The 27,888-nt window shown below is 38.0% G+C and overlaps 1 protein-coding gene across 2 annotated transcripts; it reads left to right on the top strand.

The window, feature by feature from the left end:
- Positions 1-166: 166 nt before the first annotated feature.
- PAXBP1 (PAX3 and PAX7 binding protein 1) lies at positions 167-27,512 on the top strand. 2 transcript variants are annotated; one of them, XM_074161426.1, is made up of 19 exons: positions 261-391; positions 530-714; positions 2,382-2,510; positions 4,115-4,291; positions 5,613-5,834; positions 6,443-6,546; positions 7,407-7,627; positions 8,565-8,754; positions 13,549-13,672; positions 15,959-16,058; positions 16,523-16,638; positions 17,838-18,037; positions 20,044-20,188; positions 20,353-20,474; positions 21,235-21,311; positions 21,575-21,641; positions 23,225-23,371; positions 23,744-23,898; positions 26,006-27,512. In XM_074161426.1, exons 1-19 carry the CDS (start codon positions 261-263, stop codon positions 26,121-26,123), a joined length of 2,730 nt encoding a protein of 909 aa, XP_074017527.1. In that variant the 3' UTR covers positions 26,124-27,512. The 2 variants fall into 2 exon arrangements, with proteins under 2 accessions (XP_074017455.1, XP_074017527.1); XM_074161354.1 differs by having other exon boundaries at positions 167-714.
- The last annotated feature ends 376 nt before the right edge of the window (positions 27,513-27,888 follow it).

Below are 27,888 nucleotides of genomic sequence, written 5' to 3'. Positions count from 1 at the left end.
CTAGCCCTAGCTCTCTACGGTCCCCGCCGCGCACGCTCTATCCCCCGTCCTCGCCGCCTCTCTATGGTCGGGCGGCCGCTCGCCGTTCGCGGCCGGGCGGCGGTGGGCGGGTGGCGGCAGGGGGCGCTGTAGCGGGTGGCGCGGCGGCGATCATGCTCAGGGAGCCGGGCCTGGGCCGCGGCGCGGGCTGGCGGGAGCGGGTGGTGCTGGGGCCGGTACCGGAGCAGCGCGGCGGGTCGTTGTCGTTGTCCGTCGTCGGGATGTTCCGTAAGGCGCGGAGGGTGAACGTGCGGAAGCGGAACGACTCAGAAGAGGAGGACGAGGAGCGGGACGAGGAGCCGCCTCAGGAGCCGGCGGCGCCAGCGGCCGCGGGGGAAGGGCCCGGCGAGGCCTCCATGGCGCTGGCGGCGGGTTCTGGGCTCCTGCCGCTGCCCGCCGGCTGCGTGCCCCTCGCCCTTCCTGGCAGCCCCGCCGCCTTCGCCTGCGCCGCCAGCTACGGCGCGGCTCTCGGCTTGGGGCTGGGCTTGGTGGGAGGCGACAGGGCAGGCCTGGGGGCTCTGCCGGCGCCCGCCCTCCTGCCCCCGCCGCCGGCGCCGCAGCAACAGCAGGGCAACGGGCTGCCGGCGGCCGGGCGGCCCAAGGAGAAGAAGCGGCCGCGGGAGAACAAAGAAGTGCCGCGGGCCAGCCTGCTCAGCTTCCAGGACGAGGAGGAGGGTGAGGCGGGAGTGAGGAGGGGGGCGGGGGGGAGGCTGCTTTCGCCTCGCTGCCTGCAGGGCTGGGAGGGACCGGGAGCCGGTCGGCCTGCACAGGGCGGCCGCCCGTCGTCTCCAAGAGAGCTGTGACCCTTATTTATATTTTAAGGCAGTCGGGTTGCCCCGTGCGACATGGGGGTGATGAGGGGTCGCAGAGAGGAAGAGCCCTGGGAGGGCAGGGGAGCCGGGCCCGACCCGGCTCCTTCGGGTGCTCCCAGCAGCGGGATGGCGTCCCGCGGGCTTCATTTCGCTTTAGCGAGATAGATTTCTCCTTCTGCTTTGCTGGTGCCCGGCTGCTCCACCCGTGTTGGCCTCGCTGCAGCTGGGTGGCTTTGCTGGTCCGGGCGCGGGCTTTAGCCTGACCTGGGTCTGCGCGGTAGCAGGTACCGGGCCCAGCCCCTGTGCAGCCCCCCCTGCCACCCACCCAGAACCTGCAGTGCTGGTCAAGGGGCATCTTCCCTGCGGCTTTGTGTGGAGCTTGCCTTCATCTGGTGTGGCTGGTGTTCGCGGGTCAGGTCGGACTGCCTGTTGTCCTAGCAAACTCCACGTGAAGCTGCTGCTGTTTTGTTGCAGACTTAGTTCATCTAGCCACAAGGTTTATTAGATTAACCTTCACAAACAGCAGAAAAAGTGGTAGAGCAGTTTCTGGACCTCAGCTTTTGGAAAAATAGCATAGTGTGTTTGTGCAGTGCTTCAGATAATAATTCTGCTGGATTCCAGCAGGTACTGCACTCATTAAGTGGTCCATTCACACTCAGATAATCTAATTATGGATAATAGGTATTACGTGTTAAGAATGATCAAAAAACACTCCTCACACTCCAGAGCTCATTGCATCTTAGAAGTTTAGGGTGTATAAAATGAGGAGCTTATTTTTGTTATATCTTTTGCCAGCAGAAGAGTTAGTATGTATTTTGAATTTTCTTAGAATGAATTCTCTTGTAATCACTGGAACTTGGATTCTAAGACTAGTGATTTGAAATCTTGGCAGAAATACCGGAAACATGGAATTACACTATAGACTTAAAAAAACCCCAACACCAGAAAAACAAAACCAACAACAACAAAGAAAAACCCACACACTTGTAGATTTCCTACATCAAACTTTGATTATTTTTTTTTCTATGCTACTTAGTTTTTTAACTTATTACATGCCTTTTGGTAGGTTGTAGTGCTGCAGGCATTTGAACTGGCAGTACAATCAAAACCAGCCGTTTCCTTCCTGATCAGTTGTGTATATGTGTGGCTGTGAAAAGGCTGTTGACCCAAAACATTGAAGGATCAGCTGGGTTTTCTTTGTTTGTTTGTCAAAAAAATAAAAAAAAAAAAGATTACTACAGTCAGATAAAAGCAGGGCATGTGTGTACACTTTTGTGTAACTTCTGCCTTGCTTTTTTGTGACTGTGCTGTGAGCAGGATGAATACACTTGAAAGTGACCGCAAAAAGACAAGATAAATATGAGTCCACATGAAAGCATACAGGTCTGGTTTTGTTGCAACAGTGTAAATATAAACTCACATTAAATTATGTTGTTAGTATTAAACTCTAGGTACAAAATTAAGAGATCTAATAGGTAAGTATACTTCTTGGCAGGTCTAATGTAATGTTTTCCATCTTCTCTTTTAAAGAAACTGAAGAAGTTTTTAAAGTGAAGAAATCAAGTTACAGCAAAAAGATTGTAAAACAATTGAAGAAAGAGTACAAAGAAGATCTTGAAAAATCAAAAGTTAGAACAGAGGTCAATTCTCCAACAGATGGTAACTGCAAAACTAACAGTAACTTTTGTAATAGGAAAGATAATGTATTGTAAATACAAACTAGTTGCTTTCAAGATTAATTGTTAGTCTTTTTAGAGGATTTAGCATTTAGAACTGAAGTAAGGTATCCATGTGTTCATTTGAACCTTACAAATGCCATTCTGAAGCTAGTAGGGAGTTCTTTGATTCTCTGTCATGTGGAAGTGAATGTAGAAGGATGAAGCTTCTCAGATACGTATGCTGTTGTCAATAGACCTCAGTGGTTTCTGTATTTCAGCTGTTTATGTCAGATGAGTTTCTTCCTATTGAATTAGAAAGAAATTAAATTAGTTTAGAACTGTGTCTGGTGCTTATCTGACAGGATGTGTCCTTGTAATGCATCTTCTTGAAAAGGAGGATTTTTGGGGTGGGCAGAGTGGTGTTCTTTATTAAGTAGCTTCCTCAATAACTGCCTGTTTCAGGACTTGGACCTTAGAGCAGACTTGATGATTAAGATGACAGGATGACAGTTTTGGGCAGAAGGATCTTCTAACAACGTATAGTACTCCAGAGCTTGGAATAGAGCCTAGGATTTTGATTTCATTGTACTTCTGCTGTTGGTTTTTGGGAAGCTCATTGCTTCATTCAAAGCGTAATGATTCCTTTTCCAGTTAGGTTTTTGTGTAATAACCTACAACGCAATGGTATAGCTGAAGCGTATGAGAGTTGAACATGGTCCCATGCAGAAAATTGTCCTTCTTTAAGTTAATTAAATTAGTCTTTTAAAAATCTTAAAGATTTTAAAAAGTCTTTGCCTGTATTTAAAGAAACCTACAAATTCTATCTTACTAGAATCTTTAAGTTGCCTATGCAGTGGTATGGGGCATAAGCAAAACCAGATATGATCATTTCTGTGGCTAATGTTCAGGTGATCTCTGGAAAGCTGGATCTTAATTCTTGCTTCTGTCACAAAGATCCTGAAAAAATTGTATTTTGCACACGGCTAGTGTGTGCTTATTTTGTGTTTGTCTGTCTGTGTAGTTGGTTTGGTTGGACTGATTTGCTGCTGATGAGTCAAGAGTCTGGATTCTCTAAACAAATGCTGAAGTCTGAAAACTCAGATATGTGCAGCTTGGATTGGATAGCTGGATTTAACATGCATTTTTTTACATAATATTTGTACCTGCTGCCTGTATCTGCATGCTACCCACCTAATGTAGCGTAACGTTGCACCCAGCCCAAGAGGAAGATGAAGGGGTTCTCTTGAAATGATCCTGTTCTTGTGGAAAGATTTGGTGTAATACTGGCAATGCTTTCTAATTACATACATTACAGGATGTGTGAAGGTTGCACATACGATCCTAATTACTGACTTCCCTTACTTTTTAAATAATTGGCAATATGTAGAATGTTTAGTGGTTATTGGGGTGTCTGCTTTATCAAATTTTGTTCTGAGAGGCTGTCAGTGACAATCACAGTTAAGAAAGTGTATTTTACTAGATCTCAAACAATGACATCATTTAACATTTTCATTTGATTTTTACTTTTGGTTGTTAGACCTTAAAAAAATACTTCTGAGTGATTTTTATAAGAAGAGTAAAACATGGGCTTTGTTGTCTTACCAGTTGAACCACCACTAGAAAAGACAGGACAGATTAAGGATATAGGTCAAGAAGATGGAACTGCGAACAGTGAGCATGGTGAAGAAGAAATGGAAGTTGAAAGTGAGAAGGAAGAAGAAAAACCTAAAGCTGGTGGGGCTTTTTCAAGTGCTCTGTCATCACTGAATGTTCTCCGTCCAGGTTGGTTATTGTGATGTGTCCGATGTGCTAAGAAATACTTTAGACAGCAATTACAGCAGACTAATGTATTTGAGAGATTAGGAAATATTTTGCAGCAATATATCCAGCATCTGACAATTCAGGAAACTGCTATTTTCCAAAGCTGTTCAATTTTACAAGAAAATGCTTCATCTTGATGTCAAAAGCAAGAATTTGTCTCTCACAGTTATGACAAACTGTAAGAGAATCTAGATTTGGAATAGGTGAATTTACATTAATTTTAACTGTTTTCAATGAAAATTCTGTCTTGTTCGAATGTCTCAGTTAAAGGTTTGCAAGGTATCTCAAATGTTTTCCTGTCTGGTTTTGTCTAATGAGGTTTTAGTCAGGCCCTGAGGCCAAAGAAATCAATCTGAGAGTATTTTTTAAACTAGTTTACTAATTGTTAGCTAACTTGTAGTAGCCTGCTCCCCAAATAGAAGATGGATGTCCTGGGTCCACAGACTTGGCCATATTTCAAGGGGAAAAGAATTTGCTAGTTGACTCCTAAATAATTTTTCCTCTTAGGGGTGATTGCAAAGTGGTGCGATGCATATGTTATTGCATCTCTGAAGATATTGCTGGCTTGAATAGAGTATCTCATGTCAAGTATAAAGAGAATCTGAAAAATAACCTTTTATCTGTGCCTAATCAAAGCAGTGGTAAAAATTACTCATGTTTCAAAAAATTTATTTTGGTGGACCATTCTTTATATGACTTATTTAAGTTTCATTAATTTTGTGCTAGGGATTTTAGATTTTTTAAATTACATCTGCTTTTCATGTTTCCCCTCGATTGTATAGTCTTCTCATGTTAGCTTTGTCTGGTTTGCTGTCCTCTTAATCTCTGAGCTGTCATCCATGTTGAAGTGGCCAATGTTTTTTGTCCCCAAAAATAAGAAGAGTTGGGAGCAATATCAGGACAGGAAGTGACACAGTCAAGAACCTCATTTTCTTTCTGCCTTTGCAATAGTCAGCTCCTGTAAAGGGCTTCCTCTTCTTTAGGAATATTTCCCATGGGAATGTCAGGCTTCTGCCCTTATGGCACGTGAGTTGTTGGAAGCAGAGCCAGACATTTTGGGAAAGATCCCAGCTTTGAGGGTTTCTGGTCAGAAAGTTTGCATGTACAGCTTCCAAGTTGCTTGCAAATGTTTTTTTTTTCTGTGAGTATGGATTTTTTTTTCCTCTCACATTTTTTTCTATTTGCAAAGATGATTTGGTAGGGTGGCAGAGATGAGTGATAAGAAGTCATAATACCTGTTTTGTTGAAGTGGTTGTTTAACAGTGCAAACATCTATCTCTAGGAGAAATTCCAGATGCTGCTTTTATTCATGCCGCTAGGAAAAAGCGTCAAATGGCTCGTGAACTTGGAGACTTTACCCCCGTTGACAGTGAACCAGGTAAAGGCCGCCTTGTTCGAGAAGATGAAAATGATGCCAGTGATGATGAAGATGATGACGAGAAGAGGAGGATAGTTTTTGCAGTGAAGGAAAAATCCCAAAGGCAAAAGATTGCTGAGGAAATAGGTAAAACCTTTTTAGAAGGACAGCTGATAAACGTTCACACTGTTTTCACTGCAAGCGCTCCCATTCAACATTTTTAAAAGTTTTTTAAACAGGCATGAATCAATTTTTCTAAGGATAAGTGCTGCATAATGTAATCTACATATAAAATTTTGGGCACAAACTATGTTCCTGTGCCTGGAAGCGCACAACTCAACTGAATCTGGTAGAAACTTACATGAAGGATCAACTACTATTGTTCCTGTACTTTGTTTTTTAGGAAGTATATAGTTGTGAAAAGAAAAACATTAGTTCTTTGGTATGGCATTCTTGTTGCTGACAAGCAGGTAAAATAACCTTTTGGAAAAGGAGAGTTAGTAAGATATATAGGATTTTAACATTAGAGGGTTTTACCAGCAGCAGTTAATTGCAAATTCCCATTGGATTTTTAAGTGGAATCTCTGTGATAATAATTCACAGTCTAGCGTCCTTAATTCCTCATGAAGAGGAAAGGAGGATGCACTCTGATGTTCCCACCAAAGCATGGTCTCTCAGGTTTTTGAACTCATACCCCTTAATACGAATACATTATCTTCTCCTTTTTTTTGCCTGTCTGTTTTACTCATATTAAGGTATTGAAGGAAGCGATGATGAAGCGCTGGTGGCAGGGGAGCAAGATGAAGAACTCAGTAGATGGGAGCAAGAACAGATACGGAAAGGAATCAACATACCTCAGGCATGTATTTTGTTGTGAACTCTTTTGGGTTTGTTTCTGCTTATATTGACTAGGTCTATTACAAACTTGAATAGTTTACAGAAAGCTGTTTCGTCTGAGAACTTCAGTTTGTAACTTCTGATACTCTTTAAATAGAAATGAGAGGTCAGATTTTAAGTATCCAGTGGTATCCGTTGCATTAGTCTCTCTGTTCTGGGTAGATACTGACTGTTTGTGGTGCTGTTAACCAGCATTTATTTGCAGCCTAAAATAGAGCTAGAATAGTGCCACTTTGTAGAGACCTCTATTCTTGTTTATCATTGGGTTTGTAGAGTCTGTGTAAACAGTGTGTGTTTCTTTGCTGTTTCTGTATCTTGTGTTGCAGCATAGAGTTTGAATTTGTAGCAGGTTGTGCCACAGGTTTTCTGTGCATTCATAGTGAAGTTGCCACTCAGTTGAAGAGGATAGTTTGTTGGATTTTTTTTAAAAATGTTTCAGCAAAATCACAACCAAACACACTGACTCTAAGAACCTATGTCATTCTATTAAATAGTCTCAGCACAATTTTGTATAGTCCCAAACACTTGGTTATTGTAGGAGCTATAGGCTGGTTAAAATGGTCATTTAATAACTTGTTATAAGTATAAATATTTAGAATGATAATGATACTAAGAGTTTGTCCATTTAAGAAGATGCTTCTGAAGGAATGTTTCTTCCACCTTAGGTGCTGGGAGTTCTGCACGTAAATCCACTTGATAATTACGTTTTGTAAACGTACCTGCCTACATTTTTCACTTTATAACGCTTGACATGTGAAAGAAAATAAGTTTCTCCTTTCTTTAAAGTCTAATATAGTACAATTGCATTTCCTCTTCCATTAGGTTCAACCAAGTCAGCCTGCAGAAGTGAATAATCTGTACTACCAGAACACTTACCAGACGCTGTCTTATGGTTCATCATACGGCATTCCATACACTTATGCTGCGTATGGATCATCGGAAACCAAGTCTCAAAAAACAGATAATACAGTTCCTTTCAAAACTCCCAGTAATGAGATGACTCCTGTTACTATTGATTTGGTAAAGAAACAGCTTAAAGACAGGTAGGACAGACCATCTTTTTAGACCTAAAGACCTGTCCCCTAGCTTTCTGTTCCTCAGGCGTCTTTTAGTCTCGGTGAGCAAACACAGAGTTTCATCGCTGGAAAAGTACTGACTGGCACATCATTTAAAAAAAAAAAAAAGCAAACAAAAAAAACTCAAAGTGAAGATGACATTGACACTTTGTTCGAAAATCTCCTTGGATTGCTTCTCTGGAAGTGAAGCTTTAAATATGAGGCCATTGATCTTGTTGAAGACAGGTCTGAGTTGCATCTTCTGGACACTGCATAGTCTTATAGTCAAGAATTGAAAGGCCAGTGAAGTGTTTAGCTTGTCAAGTTGCATTCATTTAAACTGTGAATCAGATATTTTCCCCTTCAGTAGATAAAAAATTTTAGTGTATACAGGGTTTTTTTTGCTTTAAACACTGTAGTCTGCTTGTCAGGTACGCAAAAGGTCCTACTGAATGAACAACACAATTACAGTGAGAAATCATTTGTAATGAACAACTTACACTTTACATGTCTTCAAAATTGGTTCGTATGCCCCTCGTAGTGTTACAGCCTTTGACAGTGAATCAAGTTAGGAGAGGAATAAGACCGCTTTGTAGTTCTAGTTCTTTCCCCACCCTGCCCCCACCAAAACCTTTCCTCCCAGTTATATTTTAGGGCCAGCTTTGCGCTATTCTAAGTGCTATCAACTCCTGTAAAAATTTGTAGGAGTGATCAGTGCAATACACTCAGCATAGTCTAGCAAACTAAACCATTAGCCTTGCTTTTTATGGAGAGAGGGGAGAAAGTGTCAAATGAAAGTTAGAGAATACGTCTTTGCAGTATTTCCCATATATAGACTTGGTACTTGCACTGTCTGTATAATTTCTCAAGTCTGAAATATATAGACTTTTGGATGTAAATTTGCTATTTATCCATTGCCCTTCAGGTTGGACTCTATGAAAGAATTGCACAAAGCTAATCGGCAGCAATATGAGAAACATCAGCAAAGCCGAGAGGACTCTACCAAGGCAATTGAAAGATTAGAAGGGTCTTCTGGGGGTATTGGTGAACAGTATAAGTTTTTGCAAGAAATGCGAGGGTATGTTCAAGACTTGCTTGAGTGTTTCAGTGAAAAGGTAAGGATGCAAAAACATTCATCTTTTTTAAAAAAAAAAAAAAAATTAGGGACTCTTAGTACATTCCAGACACCACATCTCTCTCTGTTTTCAAAAAAAGTCCCCTGAGAACATATTCTTCTAAAGGTTTGGTTATTCGAGGGTTGAAAAGATAACTTTTCATCATGCTAAGCTGGTTATTAAAAACCTCTTTCACAGTGTAAGAGATCACTGACTTAAGTTGGCTTAAAAACACTTTTAGGTTATGTGTCTCTAGGATTTTGGTAGATACTCCGGCATTTCAGCTTTACTCAGATGCTGCTTTTTAGTTGTGTAGGATATCAGGTTAACAAAAGTAAGGGCTGAATTACAACATTGCTATTTTCTGGAATGCTTTATGAACACAGTAACAAAGATTTGTCTTTTGTGTAAGGATAAACTTCCTCCTGCGAGGCAGTTTCACGTACTTGGTATTGCTCTAGGGACTGAAGGAGAAAAGTTTTAAAACTAGTGTAGCTGTCTGAAGACACCCAAACTTAAAAATAGACTGCTTTCATGTAGTGCAATACTTATGTATATGTCTAACTTGAAAATTTAGTCTTTCTTATGTTATTTGTTGTGCTTTAATTACTTTGTTGTAAATATAACAGGAGCTCCTGAATATATGTATATATTTATTTAGACAGACATCTATAACACACATACAGGAGCTATAAAATTAAATTAGTAGTACACGGGCTATTTCTTCATTGTTTTCTGACTTGAGTACAATAGTATACTGTCTTCTTAATACTTTTAGCTGTCAGAATTACTTGAGTAGTTGAAGCTATTGCTTACCTAGCTTGCTAGATGTGGGAGAGAATATAAAAGCATTCTGGTTGCTAAATGGTTAGACATAATTTGTTCAGCATTAGTGGTATCAGGAGGGTCCCATCTTCAGTCCTGTAAGCAGGAGAATTAACTGTGCCATCAACAAACCCAGGAAATGTGGACCAGTTAATTCACCCAGCTAATTGATCATTTAACAATAGATACTGTTCACTGTAGAAGCAGTATTCCTGAGTCTGTATTGGCGTTAGCTGTTGAGAGGTGGTAAAGTTACATTCCTTTGCAGTGCTCTCTGTGCTGGTTGTCCAGATGCCTAAATTCTTACTTCAGGATAACTTTTTATATTCTTTCTTTGAGATAAATCTGTATTTCAGAAGACAAGTTAAATACCTGTATCTCTATTCAGCATTTGCTTTCTAAACACCTCTTGTTAAATTTTTTTGTGATAACTATAAGCCATGTCTAGAGATTCTCTTTGATAGCCCATGCTGTCTTGTTCAAATATTTTCTCTAAACAAATTGTTCTACAATGTACCTTTTTGAGTTATAAACCAAGCCCTTTAGTCTCCCAGATTTTGTATAAACTAGGAGAACTTACTGTTAACTAATAGTGTAACGAGTCCATAGGAAGGTTATTGACCTGTCTAGCTATAGTAGTAAATAAATCAGTTCTAGCCATTATACTGCAAATTAGCTGCTGATAATTCAACAAACTTTGTTAAAGTTACTTTCTTACAATATAACTTTTTGCTTTCCTGGTAGTTGGTCTTTTAAGGATTCTACACCTTAATGCTTTCCCGCCCTCCCCATACCCCACCTGCCATGACAGTCCATTGAACTTTTAAGATGTGATTTTTATCATCTCATGCTTCTCAGGGGCATTCACACAGTTTTGCTGTTTTCAGTTGGAGGCTGCTGCAGTACCTGTATGTACAATGAGTTGCAAAATTAGGAGGCGACGTGGTCAGTTTAACAGGAGCATTACATTTATTATGATGTCCTATATATTGCTTAGTTCTTTGGCCAGATAATCTGTACTATCAAAGTACTATCAAATTCAAAAACAGTAGTTCCACAGCACACTACGTGGTTTTGTAAAAAGGAGATGGGGGAGGGAAAAAAGTAAAGTAATAAAATCAGTATCAGTTTTTATTTAAATGAAGTAACGAAATGCAGCAGGACAGTAAATTCTTCTTATCTTTGGACTGTAGAGATAAGCGACCTTCACCTTTTTTCTAGAACCTGTGGCCCTGAGTATTTCATATTAAAAGTGTGTGTGTTTATAACATATAATGTACATAGTTGTTATAATATATGTAAGCATATAAAATGTGTATCTGTATGAGTAATAACAATAGTGTATGTGTATATATATATACACATACACATATGAACGCATACCCTAAATATTTATAAAGCTAGGTTCCTCCCTGTCCTTTCAAATATGATGCTGTGATGCTTTCTCTTTATTTTATTAGGACTAGTCATGCTTATTAGTCAAATTCACATTGGTAGTGATCTGAATGAGAAAGCAGTTTGCTGAAGAAGCACTCGTCCACTCCAAAAGGAGCCCATTCCCCTAGAGTTTTCTTGTATGTCTGTTGACTTAGTTTTGGAGAACCAAAAATATCGTAATGAATTAGAATTTCTTCTCCCTACCGTGTTATTTCTGCACCTATTCACCATGCTCGACCCTTTGTGACCCCCCAACCAAGCAAAATCATTTTGTTTGTATTCTATTTTGAAGAGGTTCTGAATATTAGAAACACTTCGTCTGTTGGTAAGGTGCAGTGGAGTATAATGAGGCAGCTATTATGCAAATTTTGGAAACAAGCAAAACAAACATCAAATTCTCTATTATTTTTTTTTCCCATAAATTATAAAACCAATGGAGTGGAAGATGCTTGCATGCCTTCCTTCACAAGTAATTACTGTCAAAATTATGCTCTCTGAGAAGGCTAGAAAGTGATAATAGCACCTTTACATTTTGAATGTAAGAATATGCAGGGGATACAGAAAGATTAAATTGTTCTGAGCCTGTCTTCGACAGCACGGTTAGATGAACTGTGCAAAAATAAATTATCAAAACACACTCTGTGTCAGAAACGAGGACTGTAGGTTAAAATTATCCTTGTCATCTAAATGTTCAGAGAGCTTTCCACTTTTTACAGAGTCCACAGTGAAAGTGAAGGAAAAAAAACCCAAAACACTGAATATAAGGTATTGACTAAACAAAACACAATGAATGAGAGCTGTAACTTCATGGTAGTCAGTGAAATTGTCAGTCACTCATCAACCACAGTATCAATCATAGAAGAATAACAGCTTCTAGGTCTCCTTTAAAGTGTTTTAAATAGGAAATATTTTGAGTGGATTTGTATATCTGAATACATAACTGGGTTTTTGGTTTGTTTTTTTTTTAGTCCTGAGGCAATTATAGAAAGAACCTCTACAGATGCTTTTTTTCATTTAAGTTTTCGTTTCACTTAATTTTTCATTTAAGTTTTCAATTTTAGAATTCTCTCTACATGCTTAAGAGAAGAAGCTATATTTTATATGGTAAACTGCTGTAAAACTAGTATTTTTTTAATTATCATTTCTGTTTTCAAAATTACCTTAAATTCGGAATATGCACTTCCTGCACTAGGATATTCCCTCCTCCTATTTCTCTGTACTCTGTTTTATCCAAAGGAAAGTTGTTTGTATTTTGAGTTGGTGCAGAGTTGCTTTCATTTTAATCCCTATAGCCCACTTCATGCCACAAAGAGCTGATATTTCTTTTCTTTTACTATCTCATAGTTTCATAGAATGATTAGAGTTGAAAGGAACCTTGAAGATCATCTAGCTCTGTGTCATTTTCAGATAGCTGAAATGGCCCTGTAGCTATAATATCATAATCTTATATTTTACTGGAGGAGGTTCTTTACCAGCTGCTGAGTCATATTCTAAATTACATCAGGAAACAAGTTCTGATTTTATCTTTTGTTTTGAAAAAAACCTTAATCATGGATGTAGGCAGCAGTGAAATACTTAAGCTAAAAGGCTGGAAGACTGTGGACTAAGCATATGTCTCAGAGGTAAGGAGGATGTGGCTTAAGTGTTTATACCAAAAGAACTTGCCTTTCCAAATTAAGAGATTGTGAAAAGTTCTGGTTTGCATTTGAATATTTATAATAATCTAATTTTAACTTGTCCTAGAAAATGAATTTTTGCAAAAGTGAGCAGTGAATCTGCTATTTAATGTCAGGAAATTCCTAGTTGTTACAATATATTTTTGTTATAGTTGCTACTGAAAATTTAGTCCACTTTAAAAAAAATAAAAATAGTGGCAGGTCTGATCCAACTTAAGTCTGTATTGTTCAATACTTAATGCATAACTCACACAGACTGTGCAATTTTAATTCTAATGATAGGCTAGAGTTGTTGGTCTAACATGTTTATGCACTGGTTTATTGCATTTCAGTAATAATAGTTCAGCATATGCTAATAAGAGTTATAGCAAAACAATACCTGCTGGCTTCATGAGGTTAGATTCATGCTTTGTTTTTTCACTGTATACATTCAGATCATTTTCTCATTTAATTGTAGAGTGCTACTACGTTCTTGGTTAAATATAGAGAGGAAACAGTGAGGTCTGAGAATTGTAAGCAATGTAACACAATATATAACACACTTGGTAGAAAAAAGACGAGTACTTGAAATAACATTTCACACTCTAAAATGGTTGTCTTACTGTATAGACTCATTCAGTCAACAGAAGTTATTTTCAGAATGCTGTTGCTATAGTTGAAAGCTGTCAACATTGCTAAATGCATGCATCTTCTTCAAGTTGAAATATTTACTGGTCAAAATGAAACAAATGGGTAAAAGGAAACAGTTTGTGCTGCTAGAAGTACAGTGGCAGAGTTTTGCTTCGGAATAGTATGGTACCCCAGAAACTAAGCACCTGAAGAATTTGATATTACGTAGTGTGTTATATTTTTGCAGGTGCCTCTGATTAACGAGCTTGAATCCGCAATGCACCAGCTGTACAAACAGCGAGCTTCCCGCCTTGTCCAAAGACGACAAGATGATATTAAAGATGAATCTTCGGAGTTTTCAAGCCATTCAAGTCAGTCCATCTTGAAGGTTTTTATTATTCATTAAACAACCTTGTTTACTTAGTATGGCTTAATTTAAATGTAAATGTTAAAAGTGTGGCTGACTAAGTTTATCCTTACTCTTGAGATAGGTAGAAGCAAGTTTAGATTAAAAATTCTCTAATCTGTTTTGATTTAAACTCAAAGCCACTCTGACTCATGACTTCATCTCTCCTTTCTTTTGCTCTTAACTATATTTTCTCTTTCCTAGCACTGAAAATGTATGCATGGTGACAGTGGTAGTAGTGGTAGCATGTGAATCCCAATTTTCCTCTTATGTCAGGACTTTTTTTCTTTCTTTTTTTTTTTTTAAACCTCCTTAAATCTATAAATTTCCTGTAACATCTACAGTTAACTGTACAAAGCCATGAAGCAGTGGGCTAGAGTTGACTTCTTTCTAATGCTCTATTTTGTAGGCAGCATAAGTATTTCATTTCAGACAGCTGGTAAAGCTAAGTAGCTGGAAGTGACTGCTGCCATTGTTAAAATTCAGACTAATACGAAATGACCCTATATGAAATACAGCTTAAAATTAGCCACTTAAAATACCTGCTGCTTACTGTGAGTGTGTGGATGGGGGATTCTCATTGAAGAGTTTTCTTCCAGTGATTACTCTTCAATATGTAAAACTTCACAAAAGTACAAATGCTAACTTGGCTGGAAATATACGTTCCGTGGAGGAGGCATTATTCAGCATGTTAAACAACGGGTAAAATATCCTATTAATAGTAGCTGTCTTTCTGCTTTGGAGAGCTTCCCATTTTTAAAAATGGCTTTCTTGGCTGTCCAGTTGCTGATCTAAAATCCTATAATAAAAGCAATTTCCTATTCTGTCACAGCGTGTTCAGAGATGAAGTTTTATTAATACCATTAGATAGAACTTACTGAGGGTGATAAAGCATTAGGACATAAGAGTTGGCCATCCCTTTACAGTGTGTTTAGCATATGTGCTCCCTTTAGGACTTTGGAGCCCCAGACATCACACGTAGGCCTTAAAGTTTTACCATGAAAATGCTGCTATGAGAACTAGAAACCTAGTGTACTAGAAGCATATTTCCTAAAAGAAGCTTGAATTGGATTATTTTAGACTGGAATTTAATGGTGGGGTGGGAATAGTTGTCATTGTCAAGGCTGAGTTTTAAAGAGAGATCTTATTTAGTATCTGGGAGTCTCGAGGATGAATTTCACTGTACCTAGGAATAGTTCGGTTCTGTTCCTCAAATTGTCACAGAAACTAGGAATTGATGCCAGCCTTCGATTTGATGTGTGTTGCGGGCATAGACAGTCTGCTTTTCTTCATACCATTTCAGAACACTAAAGGGCTAGAAGTGAATTTGTCTGCCAACTTTTGCTTTATTTCTACATAGAGACAAGTAGCTCAGCTTTGAGTAACATTTAAAAAAATTGGACAAATGATGGCTTCATCTGTATGTTAAGGTTTTCAGTAGTTCCAGTGTAGAATTGGAATACTGACAAAGAACATAGTTAATATTTTTAAGGGTTTAGTTAGAACATGTAAATTTACTCCTGAAATTTGGGTAGGCTTTTGTTTGAACTTCAGTGTTTATATTTTAGTGGGCAGACTTGAGCACTGGCTCAATTCAGTCCATTTTTAAAAGTTTACCTGAAAAGGATGAACTGGAAGCACTTGGGTCTGCCTGCTCGTTGCTGATCAGCTTCACTGCTTAGCTGTGGTGTTTTCTATAATCAGAAACATCTATAATGAATCACAGCTTAGAAAAAGAAGGGGAGATTATTTATTTTCCTGTAGATTTTGATGTGTTTTAAAATTTAGGCAATCTAAAGCATATAAAGTTAGAAATCGCTATGACTAGAACTCTGAAATATCATATATTCCTGCTCCAGTCACTCTTCTCTGCCTTTCTTTTTTGTCATTTTCCTTTCAAAAATTACATGGTGAACTTGCTTATGTAAGGAGCACTTTTTGTCTTGAAACATTAAATTTAAGCAATTTCTATTAAAATTGTTGACTTTTATACTGTTGTGAGAGGGACAAGAGTGAAGTAGGTGAAAACTATGTGACATTTAAGTGGAGATTTTTCCAAACTCTGCTACTTCCTCTTTTAACCTCTACACCTGTGGATTCAGGCTTCTTGGTGCATCTTTTTGAAAACTTCAACTTCCTAGCTCAAATTACTCTTAGTTTAAAGAAGGTAAAAGGCTCTTATGAAACTGCCTACAACACATTTATATAATCATAGGTAAGCATTTTAATTTTCATTACTGTAATTTTACAGATAAAGCACTGATGGCACCAAATCTTGAATCTTTTGGACGAGACAGAGTGATCTATCAAGAACAAGTGAAGCGTCGGACTGCAGAAAGAGAAGCTAGAAGGTAGAGTACTGAGATTTCTTGTCCGTTAGGAGTCTTTGCCTGCTTGCAGAATACAGTTGTCCTGTGTGACGTAGTAATGTAAGTAGCAATGTTTGCTCCTTTTCTGCAAAGGGAAGAAAACACTTCAGCTGATGTGCTGGGGTATTCTTATATATCCCAACTTAGCATGCAAGTGTACAAAACAAGGCACTGTTCGTTACAATGATACTGATTTAAAAATCACTAAAAAAAAAAGCATGGTAAACCCATTCCTTATCTATATGATCTTTGCTGGTTTCTCTTCCTTCTGTTGTTTGAGGCAGCAGCATAGTGGATTGTTTGAAGTGGTGACATAGTGGAAGGGTTTTTTTTTTCAACCTGGATTTCCTTACACTAAAAATTATGACAAGCTTAGGTCATTCTGTCCTTTTTTGGGGGGGGGGGGGGGGAGTAATAGCTGTTTTTATATTGCCGGTTGTTTTCAGAACTCGTCGTAGACAAGCAAGAGAGCAAACTGGGAAGATGGCAGATCACCTAGAAGGCCTTTCCAGCGACGATGAGGAAACTTCAACGGATATTACAAACTTCAACATGGAGCGAGGTTAGAAAAGTTGCTGAAGCATTATGTAACAAAATATAGCCTGTCCATATGTTTCATCGTATTTTGGAGAAAGTTTAGAAACTGTTCCTTGCTGAATCATCAATGTAACCAAAACAGTCTCTTCCACCAGCTGTTGTACAGCTTGCAGCTAAATACCCCATCCTTAGACAGACTCTCTTTATTTAATTTAAACATTCTTTTGCTAACTTTGGTAAGTTAAAGGATCTAGATTAAAAATTTATTGTGGCTGAATTGCTCTTTGTAACTTGGTGCTTTTATGTTTGTAAAAGCCTTTTGTAGGAGTTTCATGAGTTTCTGAGTAGGCATAGTATTTCTAAAGCTTTATGCAGTGAGCTGTATGGAACAGAGGGATGCACTTTGGACCTGCTAACTTTAGTTGTAGCATGTCTTGTGGATCCCAGTGTGAAAAGTCATATGTTTATATGACATAATCTCATGTTCCATCAGCTCGGTCTTTATCTGCTGCGTGTACTAGTTGTGTGCAGGTTACTACTGTAACTGAACGTTTAAAACAGTGGCTGCAGCAAAAACGGCTGATTAAAATGAAACTAACCCTGGGAAGTAGAAAAGATGAAAGGAAAATAATGTATAGAGGAATAGTTTTGGACTACATAGAATATTGGTACTGTAAATACAAAAAAAATGTAAGGAAGGTGCTATGGGATTGTAATGGTTGTCCAGTGCTAACAGCCACGTTACATTCAGCAGTTTAGTGTGGTCTCTGTCAGAACCCACTCTGTCTGAAGGGCAGATTCAGGTGGCTGATCTGAGATGCCTTCCGGTACTTGCACTTGGATGAGCAAGTTGTAGAACAATTTGGGTTGGAAGGGACATGGAGATCAGCTATTCCAAACTCCCACGCAGAGCAAGGCCAGCTTTGAAGTTAGATCCACAATGTTCTCTTACCTCTATGAATATGGCCCAATTCATCCCCAGCCTGATAAATGAAAAATCATTGTATGAAATGTCTAAAGGAAGACCTATGATTAAACAGTATATCAGCAACTACTCATGCTTTTATTGCTTTGTACATTTAAGGCAGAAGTAAGAGAACTTTTAAAGGTGGCATTTTTTACATTGTGTTCACAGGAATTAGCCTAGGCAAATGAGCATCAAATTCCATCTTGAAGGAGGTATTACAGGTGATTTAACTTGCTACTATTTTTCTCCCCCACCAGATCGTATATTGAAAGAATCCAGCAAAGTTTTCGAAGATGTTTTGGAAAGCTTTTACTCAATTGATTGTATTAAGTCACAGTTTGAAGCTTGGCGCTCAAAGTATTTTGCTTCTTATAAAGATGCTTATATTGGCCTCTGTTTACCAAAGCTGTTTAACCCTTTGATCAGACTTCAGCTCCTTATCTGGACTCCTCTGGAGGTAAGGTCCTGTGCAAGCATCTTCTATGTAAGCTTCTATATAGTGGTTCTTTCACACTTCCGCAGAGCAAAGTGCCTTTGATGTGTAAATGGATGTTCTAGGCATGAAGTTTAAAATAGGCACCTCCCTTGGGGTGAAGCTTTTCTGGGGAGTTTCTGGACTGTTGTCATCTGTGTTGCCAGCAGGCCAAAGTTCAATTCAGGCCATGCCAGTACCTTCTCAGTGAGTGGTGTAGACTAAAAAGCCAAAAAGCTTCTAAAATAACCCATTTAGCTTTTAAAATACTTAAGAGAAAATTGCGATTCTAGAGATGTTGTTTCTTCAGAAGTGGAACCAAGAAGCTTGTTTTTATGTTGATTTGCAACTTGTGTCTCTACATTATATATCTTTCTTTCTCTTACCTACACCTTCATACCCTGTAGAACTCTGGCTGGCAATTTCCAAGTGTTCCTCATAGTACTCATTGCCCAGTTATTAGATGAGGAACATGGGAAAAGCAGGACAGCATTGATGCAGCCCAGTATCCCTGGCACATATTCGTTGTCCAGCCTGAATATGTGTGCTGACCTGAGTAGGCAGCAGGACTAACAGTTCAGGTAGCTTTTGACTTCCACTGTTCTTCCTACCAGTGAAAGCTCTTGTAAAATATTTCTGCTGCAGCCAGGTGCTTATTTTCACAATACTGGTAGGAACTTAGTTTTTTTTGCCATGTTGGCTTTTACTGGGGAATGGGAGTGGGTCAAGGTACAGAGTAAGTGCAATTGCATAAGCTTGCCTTTTTAGGAAAGTAGGCTAATATGGCAGACTGTCTTCTCCCCTTTCAAAACTTAGCTAATCTACAGCATGGTCTGCAGATGTGTCAACCTATCTCACAAATGACTGGATCTCTCCTTTTTTCAGAAGTTTGTTTTTTTTTTTCTTAACTACTAAGATAATATTTGTCAAAGGGGATCTTCTATTGCCTCTGCTCTGATTGCAGAGGAAGGGAAGCAAGAGTTGAGCTTCAGAGAGCATTCAGAGTATTGAATTTGAATAAATGAGGGAAAATTTATGAAAGCTGTCCTCATTAAACTTAAAACTGTTTTTGTAAATTCTCCTTTTCCCCATGCGATTTTTATGTGAGTTTCCAGGCTGGCAAAACAAAACTCAAATTAGTTGGAGATATGGTACAGAATTCTCAAATCTAGTCGTTTTCACTATTCGGTGTTACTGGTCCTGTTAAGCATTTGGTTAAGTTAGAAAAATTGTGAGTCGTTTATAAAAGGAGGTTTTCCATCCAGGAAATGTAATTTTATAATGCAGCACAAATGAACTATACTTCTCGCTTTTACCCTCATCTGTGGGCTTTTATTTGGCTCAGTTTTAATTAGAAGTTAAAATCTGTAGGACAACAGCTGCCAAAAAAACCCAGTTTTGCTTCTATCATTTTCACTTTCATTGGATCTTGTGATGGTGTGGTTGTAGAATGCATTGGTTCCTTCAGCTGATTTATGGAAAATTGACCTTGCTCTCTATCCTCTCTGAGGTTTTAGTTGGGTTGGATTGTCCGTAGATACACTAATATGTGAAGGCACGATTAGTAGTCTCCAAGCAAAGAGGCAGAACGTTTTCTCTATTTCTCAGGCATCAAGCTTGCCTATGTGTCTGAAGGAAGTAGTATATCACTGCTTAGAAGTAGGGGAACCAAAGCAGGAGGTGAAGTAACTTGCCCTTCCTTGTGGCCAGGTTAAGAGACTGCTTGGTCTTGAGTCACTATATCTTGGGGTTTTTTTATTATTTCCAGTGCAGATGAGTACCTGACACGTAGGCAAAAAGGACTAGATTTTTGAGCTGTTACTGTGCTCAATTGCTGCTTACCCTGCCTGCTTAGCACACTTGGTAGACTGTTTTAAAGTAGTTTTGTTCCGTTTTGTGAGTGTATCATACTTGCATATATAATCCTTTTTTTTTAATGTGTTGACTTCAAATCTCTGTTTGGGAATCTAACCTGAATTCTTTTTTATTAGGGCAAGTGTCGAGACTTTGAGACTATGTTGTGGTTTGAATCATTGCTGTTTTATGGCTGTGAAGAACAGGAGCAAGTGAAAGATGATGCTGATATTTCACTGTTGCCTACCATTGTGGAGAGAGTTGTTCTTCCTAAATTAACAGGTACAGTGTAGCCTTAGAAAGAAAATGGGGGGGGAAAGGGTGTGTGTGGAAGCCGGTGCTTGTTTGTGCTTTCAGATTTTACTGTTTTGTGAATTGTTGTCTGTCTGTCTTAGTACCTGTATTTGAGTATCTGCAAAGTGGAGTAATTCTTTAATCTCTTACAGTGATTTCTGAAAATATCTGGGATCCTTTTTCTACAACACAAACATCTAGAATGGTAGCAATTATACAGAAACTAGTAGATGGATATCCTTCAGTGGTGAATGCAGAAAACAAAAATACACAAGTAAGTTGTTTTTTCTTAAATATCTTGGACAAGTTAAGGAATTTGAATATATTTTTAATACAGTATATTGGATAACACAGCATGCTTAGTGAGGAGCAATAAAGAGAATTTTGCAATTATTTGATGCTCTGCAGCCTAGTTACAGAGAGTCAAGTACGGTGATAAATTAGGAGGAGGAGAACTCGGTGAAGTCTCCCCAAAGTAGATGCTAGAGAAAAAAGAGATACCAAATGTACTACAACTTGTTGGTCTCTGTAGTTTTGCTTTAAGGTTCAGCTACAAATAGTCAAGCTTATCTTCTTTAGATCTTTGTAACCTTTTCAAATGTATTGCCTTGAAATCTGATTTTTTTACTTATCTTCCATGAATACAAGAACTGATGTCATGAGTTCAGGTGCCACAGCTAATGCAATGTATATGTTGCCTTTAGAATAATGGGAGATAAGCCAAAGTGCATGTGCATGGGGAAGTTAGCAGAATATTAAAAATTACAAAAGCTCTGACTTCACAGTAGCTAATTGTGTAGCCAAGCTTAACTGTGAATTCCGTTGCCTTCAGTTTTTATTGAAAGCATCAAATTTCAGCTCTGTTAATCATTATAAGCTTTTCTAAGACTTCATTTATATGTGTGCTTAAGTATGTATGCCTTTTACTGTTAGGGTCACAGATGTTCTTTGTTGCTTTGAAAATCAATTTCTAAGTGGGTAACTACTAAGCAGTGTTTTGGACGCTTTAAAAAAAAAATATTTATCTGTTTCAGATGCTTTTAAAGGCATTATTGCTAAGAATGAGGAGAACACTAGATGATGATGTATTCATGCCCTTATATCCAAAAAAGTAAGTTTGCCTTCAACTGTGGTGTTAGACCTTTATTAGCAAGTTGGTGTCTTCTGTCCATAGTTGACAGCATTTTTTTCCTGGTATGGTTCACTGGCTTGGATACAGGAGAACTTTCATTATCATGCTGTGAGGAATTAGCAAAGACAAGCAGGATGGAAGGGAATATTTATAGAAATGAATGTGTGTGGGAAGGAGGAAGCCAGCAAACTCCAGACTGAGGTGGTCTTGGTTGCTCATTAAAGAAATCTCTTACTTTCCAGCATCTTAGAAAACAAGAACTCTGGTCCATATTTGTTTTTCCAACGTCAGTTTTGGTCCTCTGTTAAGGTAAGTCAGTAAATAAATCCCGTAAATCTTTGGTCTAGACAGTGTAGCAATAAAATCCTCTTCAAATTTGTGGAAAATGGTAGATGGAAATTGCTTTAACTTTAGTTGAAAGAACTCTAAATTAGGATTCTTAGTCTTTGATAATGCACTGTACCCTCTTCAAAAGATTGCCAGGTGAAAGCACCGTCATTTTAACTTGGGCATTGTGGGTTTACTTAGCATACTTAAAGCAGTTGTTTTTTTTTTAATGTCATTGTGCTTGTCAGAATAAAATATGATGCTTTTATTTCACATATGTTGAATGAGAAAGCTTGGCTTGTGGGGTTTTATATATATATAGAGAGAGAGAATCTTCATGAAAATAACTTGGCCTATTTTGGAAAGCTTACTAGTATTTGTAAAGTATAAGAGCATTTGTAATTGTAGTTTAATTGAAATGATACAGAGTGTAACAGAAAAAGTCTCTGTGTGTGGAATGTGCAAAGTAGAGTTTGCAGTGGTCTGTAAGAAGCTATGATTGATGTAGTTTATTTCCAATAAAAGGCTGTGAAGAAAATGAAGTCCCAACTAAACAGGGAAGTCTGAGACCTATGTCGATTGAACTGCTGATCTCCGTGATCATGCAAACAGAACTCTTATCTGAAATTTTTTGTTTAAATTGCAGCAGTGAGGGAGACTGTATTCTGAATAGGTTTTCAGTCACTTCATTTGCTTAAAATAGTTGGCACTGAATTCTTTCACTTTGAAATAAAAGTCAACTTAAATGCCGTCTAGGGCAAAAAATGCACAAAACTGATTTGTTAAAAATACTGTTGTTAAAGGTGAAACAGTCGCTTGTTTAGGGCTTGTGTCTCTTTTAAGAGTGAGATTGCCTGCTTCTGCCAATATCTGTTAAGAGCCTGGGCAGTTTAGAGCTATGCATGCTGTTACCACTGTTTTATTTTAGGGAAGCATTAAAAATACAGCTCTTGCGCTAGCAAGTCAGTTATAGCATCACAGACAGCAGAAATAGAAGCTGTGAGGCAAGCGCTCGTTTATTGTTTCCTGATGATCTGCCTCAACAGTAAACTGCTGTGTTCATTTGTACAAGGCTGGCAGCAATTCTTCACAGGCCATACGCCAGTGGGGAATAACAGCTGTACGGCTGGCTTAGCCAGCATGCCCCCGTGACACTTTCTGTGTCTCTTGTGTCACCATGCCTTGGGAGCAAGGGTATGCTGACAGCATAGCTGGGGATTTCCTTGACAAGGGGGCTGTGAATTTGCCCCCCTGTGACGTATGCTGAGCCTCACTGGGCTTGATACTGACATCAAATTCTGAGAACAAGATGGCTTAAAACTTTAATTCTTTTTTCTGATTTCTTGTGCAAAACATGAGCAAAGTTACGGTGAGGGTTGTTGTGTGAGAATTCGTAACACTCTAAGCCAGTACTTTATAGATTCTGAATAGTTTCTAATAGAAGATATATTTCCACTGCTTACCTTGCCCATGCTGTTGCATTTGAAGAGGCTCTAGAGTGTTTGATCCGCTTCCTGGTTTCAGTACACTTTTAAATGCTGATTTTCCCTGTGTTGTATTTTCAGTTATTAGGAAACTTTCTCCAGTGGTATGGAATTCTTTCAAATAAAACTCTCCAGGAACTGTCAATAGATGGTCTGCTAAATAGATATATTCTTATGGCTTTTCAAAACTCTGAGTATGGAGAGGACAGCATTAAGAAAGCTCAAAGTGTAAGTAAAATTAAACAATCTTTAAAAACACTTGAAATTTGTGAGTTAAGTAAAAATGTAGTTAAAACTTGAGGTTACCTATAAAATCTTGGCTTTGAAATATCAATATTGTAATGTCAGTAAAAAAAATATATTTCTTTTTTTAATACACAAACTGAAGAAAGAAGCTTCTCTGGCTTATATTTGTGGATAATTTAGGTATGGTGTAGGTTTCAATGTTTTACTGCTTGAATTTTGGATCTTTTTGTCCCCAGTTTCACTCAGTTGGACCTTGTAACTGCAATCTTACCTGGCAGGCTTTGCACATCATGTGAGATAGCTTTTAAAATTTTGTTACATTTTGTTTAACTTTCTTTTTCCTGTTATGTCTAGGTGATTGCTTGCTTTCCTAAACAGTGGTTCACTAATCTAAAAGGAGACAAGACTATTTCTCAGTTAGAAAACTTTTGTAGATACCTTGTTCATCTGGCTGATACAATTTATAGAAACAGCATCGGCTGCTCAGATGTAGAGAAGAGAAATGCCAGGTAACTGACTTTAAGCAAATGCAATTCTTGCACTGCAATTCTTGTGCTTTGCGTTATTTTGCTGATACATGCAAACATGAGTAAATATCTCCATACTGCTGCACGTCTTTTGAAACAATTTTGAAAGCAAACTTAAAAAATGTTATGGTGTGGGGAGATTTTTCAGGTGTCTGAAAACAGCAGCTGCTGGAAATCTTGAAACATTTGTAACGTGTTTTGCACTAGTGCTTAGTGTCCCTGATTCTGGCGGACTTTGTGGTTACTGGTTTTGGACTGTTCCACTTTGTGAGCCTGTGGGAGATTTCTGCATAATGACTTGTAAATTAAAAATTGTGCTTTTGTATACAGTACAAAAGTTCTAGCTTTATTTACATAACCAACTAGATGAACCTGTTTTCCCCTAGATCGAAGAGTCGTTTTACTTGTATCTGATAACGAGCATATTTAGAAGTTCAGGTTAGATGCATAAATGTTATTGCTGTCCAAGCATCCTGAAATGCCATGGCCGTATCATTTTAAGAAATTATAAACTTAAAAACCAAAATGTTGCACTGATACACCAGAATATAACAAGACTGGAAGATTGTTTACTCCTGTGCTGTTGCATGAGAAGGAGAGGTTTCGAGGTCAGTAGTTCAGTTGTTCCAGCAAACCTGAAACTTGGAAAGACGAACCCTTACTACCTGCCTTAGTCATTCTTGATAGTTGAACTTGCTTGAGCCATTGTTGTTACTCTTCAATTATTGAGGCTCTCCTGGGGATTAGATCCTTCTCTCTTTTTGATCTTATGCATAGCACTGAAACATAGAGACAAAAATTTCCCTTAAACCATAGCAGAAAAATCTTGGTTAAGAGTTCTGGGGTTTTTTTCTAGACAATTTTGGTTATTAGACACTTTTCTGTCTTTAGAGTCACTTTTGGCTGTGGCATATGAATCATCTCATTTTCAGAGAACACCAAGCTTTGTGCCACACTTTTTATCTTCTCTCAGGTTATGGCTCAGAGCTTTGTGTCCAAAGTATAATAGCAATGTCAGACACCAATTTAAATTTCCCCATGACTCAAATTCAAAATAGATTTGTTACTATTTCTTTTCTGAAACCAAAATGCCTGGCCTAGCATGATACTGGAATTGAAATGAAGCAGTTGAGACAGAATCCAGTAGAGATTAAACTTTCTCTCTTTCGGTAGCCTGTTTCTAACTTTGAAAGAACTTTCTTTACCAGATGAAATGATAACTTGGTAAAAATTTTTATTGGAAGAGAAACATCCAGTTAATCCTTTTTTTTCATAGTGAGCTCTAATTTAATTTCTATCTTCTGTCCTCCTGCTTTTTGCTAGCATTTAAAAAAAAATGTTGCCATTGCCCTCATTAAGCAGATAAAATAAGTCTGCAGCAGTCTGCATACTCTTTATAACTGAAGAATGTCATGTCTTTTCATACAAAACCTAGTTCAATTGTTAGAAACAAAAATGCATTAATTTCTGCTGAGAAGGAAGTGTGTCTTTACCTATGTCTGTTGGTGCTAGTTTTCCAAATGTTGGATGCTTTTTCACAGACCAGCTAGGTTCATTTTTAAGACTAATTTTGAACTTCTAGTATTTTTTGTGAGACTGGTCTAAATTTCATGTCCATCCCCCTAGCAAAATAACAAAATTGTTCTTGACAGCTGAATAAGTACAGTCCTCCTAGCAGTTCATCGGTGGCAAGCTTCATACCTTTTTAAGGCATGCATTATAGCATACTTTCTGCCTTGATGGTGGTTTGTTTTTTTTCTTTTTGGCTTACATGTTAGTTACTAAGAGAGCTGTGACTCATTGCACAGTACTGTAAGTAATCCAAGACTTTTTCTTGAGATTATACTGCATCTAGTATTAAAGCATATTGTATGATTAATTCCTACACCCAAAATAATTTTTTTCATTTTCACTACAAAGCTGATAACCAACTCATTTTATCAGACTGAGCAAGTGGAGGAGGAGATGATGTCAAATTATCTGAAACTGATTTGCTGTAATGGATTCATAATGTAGTCTTCTGTTGAAATATTAATACTTGTACATGAATGTTCCACTCCTGCATTGATTTCTCCTTTCTCTTTTTTAGGGAGCATATAAAGCAGATCATAAAGCTTCTAGCAAGCATCCGAGCACTGGATCATGCTGTGACAGTTGCAAATGATCACAACGTAAAAGAGTTAAAGATTTTAATAGAAGGAAAATAGACTTTACTGACAACTCAGTTTGAGCTTTAAAACCATTCCTGATGTGTAATTTATGTACATATGTAAAGTTTCTTAAACTGTAAAGTATTGATCTTTGTTTTAATACAAAGTGCATTCTTATATACAGCATCCTTAAAAAAAAATTTGACTTCTTTGAAAACAAAAAATGGAATCCCAAGATTGTCATCTTTCCAGAAATCAGATTTTCCTTAAAGTTTCTGAAAATCTTGTTTACAAAAATACTTTGTACCCATGATTAGTAGTCATCTACTCCTGTTAATTGTTCCATGGTTAACTGGAATGTGTATAATATATTATGTGTAATGCAATGTATGCATATATTTATACCACCATGTTGCTTTCACACTGGATACAGAGATCTTGTACTGTTGGAATAAGCTTTTCATTTGCTAAAAAACTTATTTTGACAATAAAATGATCATATTATTGGTCAAAAGGGCTGGAAAAACATTTAAATATGTGAGTATCATTTGAGCTAGAGTAGAGATATTTTCAAATGGAACCTGACCTTTAAAAAGCAGATGTGCTGCACTCAAATTGGAATTGTTAAAAAAGTATTTGCATTCAGAATATGGAACTCTTAAGACTGATCTTAGGAAAAAAAAAAACAAATCAATGCTTAATTATTTTTTTTTTTTATACAGGCGTACAATGAGAACTTGTGATTATTGCACAAGTAGAAACGGCAGCATTTCTTAAGCCCCAAACACCTTTCATTTTGTAGGAGTAATAGTATACCCATGAACTCTGGACCCTCATTCCTTGTGCAAGTTGCTTAAATTCACTGTTTGTGTCTTTTTTTTTTTCTTTTTGTAACTTCATACATGGAATCTGTTTCTTCTGATTGGTACAGCTAAAGATGTCAGGCAAAATGAAGGTGAAGAAAAGTTGAAAATTCTGTATCCTATGATTTGAAGTATTTAAGTTGTAGTAAATATTTAGATGTTACACTTCCCACTAAATGCCATCTAAGAATAGTCTTGCGAAACAAAACATTTAATTTACATCTAAATTAAAAAGAAAACACTTTAAAAATCTCATGATTTACATCGGAACACTAGTGACTTGATCTTGGGGTCCAAGGCATGGGAACAGCTGTAATAGCCTTGGATTAACAGCTTTTTCCAGGTGTGCCCTACTTTTGGGAGGAACAGTAGCAATAAATTGGCATACTGAACAACATAAGAAATCATTGTATTTTATGCTCATGTCATGTGGTATAAATGAGTATATTAAAAATGTACAATTTGTAACATGCACACTTCATTTGGACACTGAACAACTGTTTTTCTGAACTGTTGGGATTGATGGAGTACATTAAGAAATATCTGCTTTTAAAAATTGTTTCAATAAACTGGTCTGTCAAGGAGCTGTTGCAGTGCAACTTGGTAAGCTTTATTCCTTTAGGGAAGAATTCCTAAAGGAAATGATATGTGTGCTGGCTGACTCTATTTCAATATGTCAGACAGAAAAAATCGTCCTTAGAAGGTGGATTTTTGGAGTGAACAAAACTGGTTTTACTTTGAAAAAGCAATAGGATAAGCAATGAGATTGTTTCTTATTTTTCTTAGGAGGAGGAACAGTACTGTACAGAGACTTTTCTGCAGCTTGATGCATGCCTCCCTTCTAGTCACAGGATCTCCAGGGGTGAGGATGCATAGTTCAGACACCTTTTGCACAGTCTAGTTTGGCAGCTCTTTCTGGTTTAGCCACTGCAGTATAAAGCTCAGCGAAGCTGAACTTC

The sequence above is a fragment of the Numenius arquata genome, chromosome 1 (assembly GCF_964106895.1).
Source record: "Numenius arquata chromosome 1, bNumArq3.hap1.1, whole genome shotgun sequence".
Taxonomy (NCBI): Eukaryota; Metazoa; Chordata; class Aves; order Charadriiformes; family Scolopacidae; genus Numenius; species Numenius arquata.
This window is presented reverse-complemented; position numbering and strand designations above follow the sequence as displayed.

Coding starts and splice junctions, on each gene's coding strand:
- PAXBP1 (XM_074161354.1), top strand. CDS start 261: ATGTTCCGTAAGGCGCGGAGGGTGAACGTGCGGAAGCGGAACGACTCA. Junction 2,511..4,114: donor GGTCAATTCTCCAACAGATG/GTAACTGCAAAA, acceptor TTGTCTTACCAG/TTGAACCACCACTAGAAAAG. Junction 13,673..15,958: donor GGAGTTTTCAAGCCATTCAA/GTCAGTCCATCT, acceptor GTAATTTTACAG/ATAAAGCACTGATGGCACCA.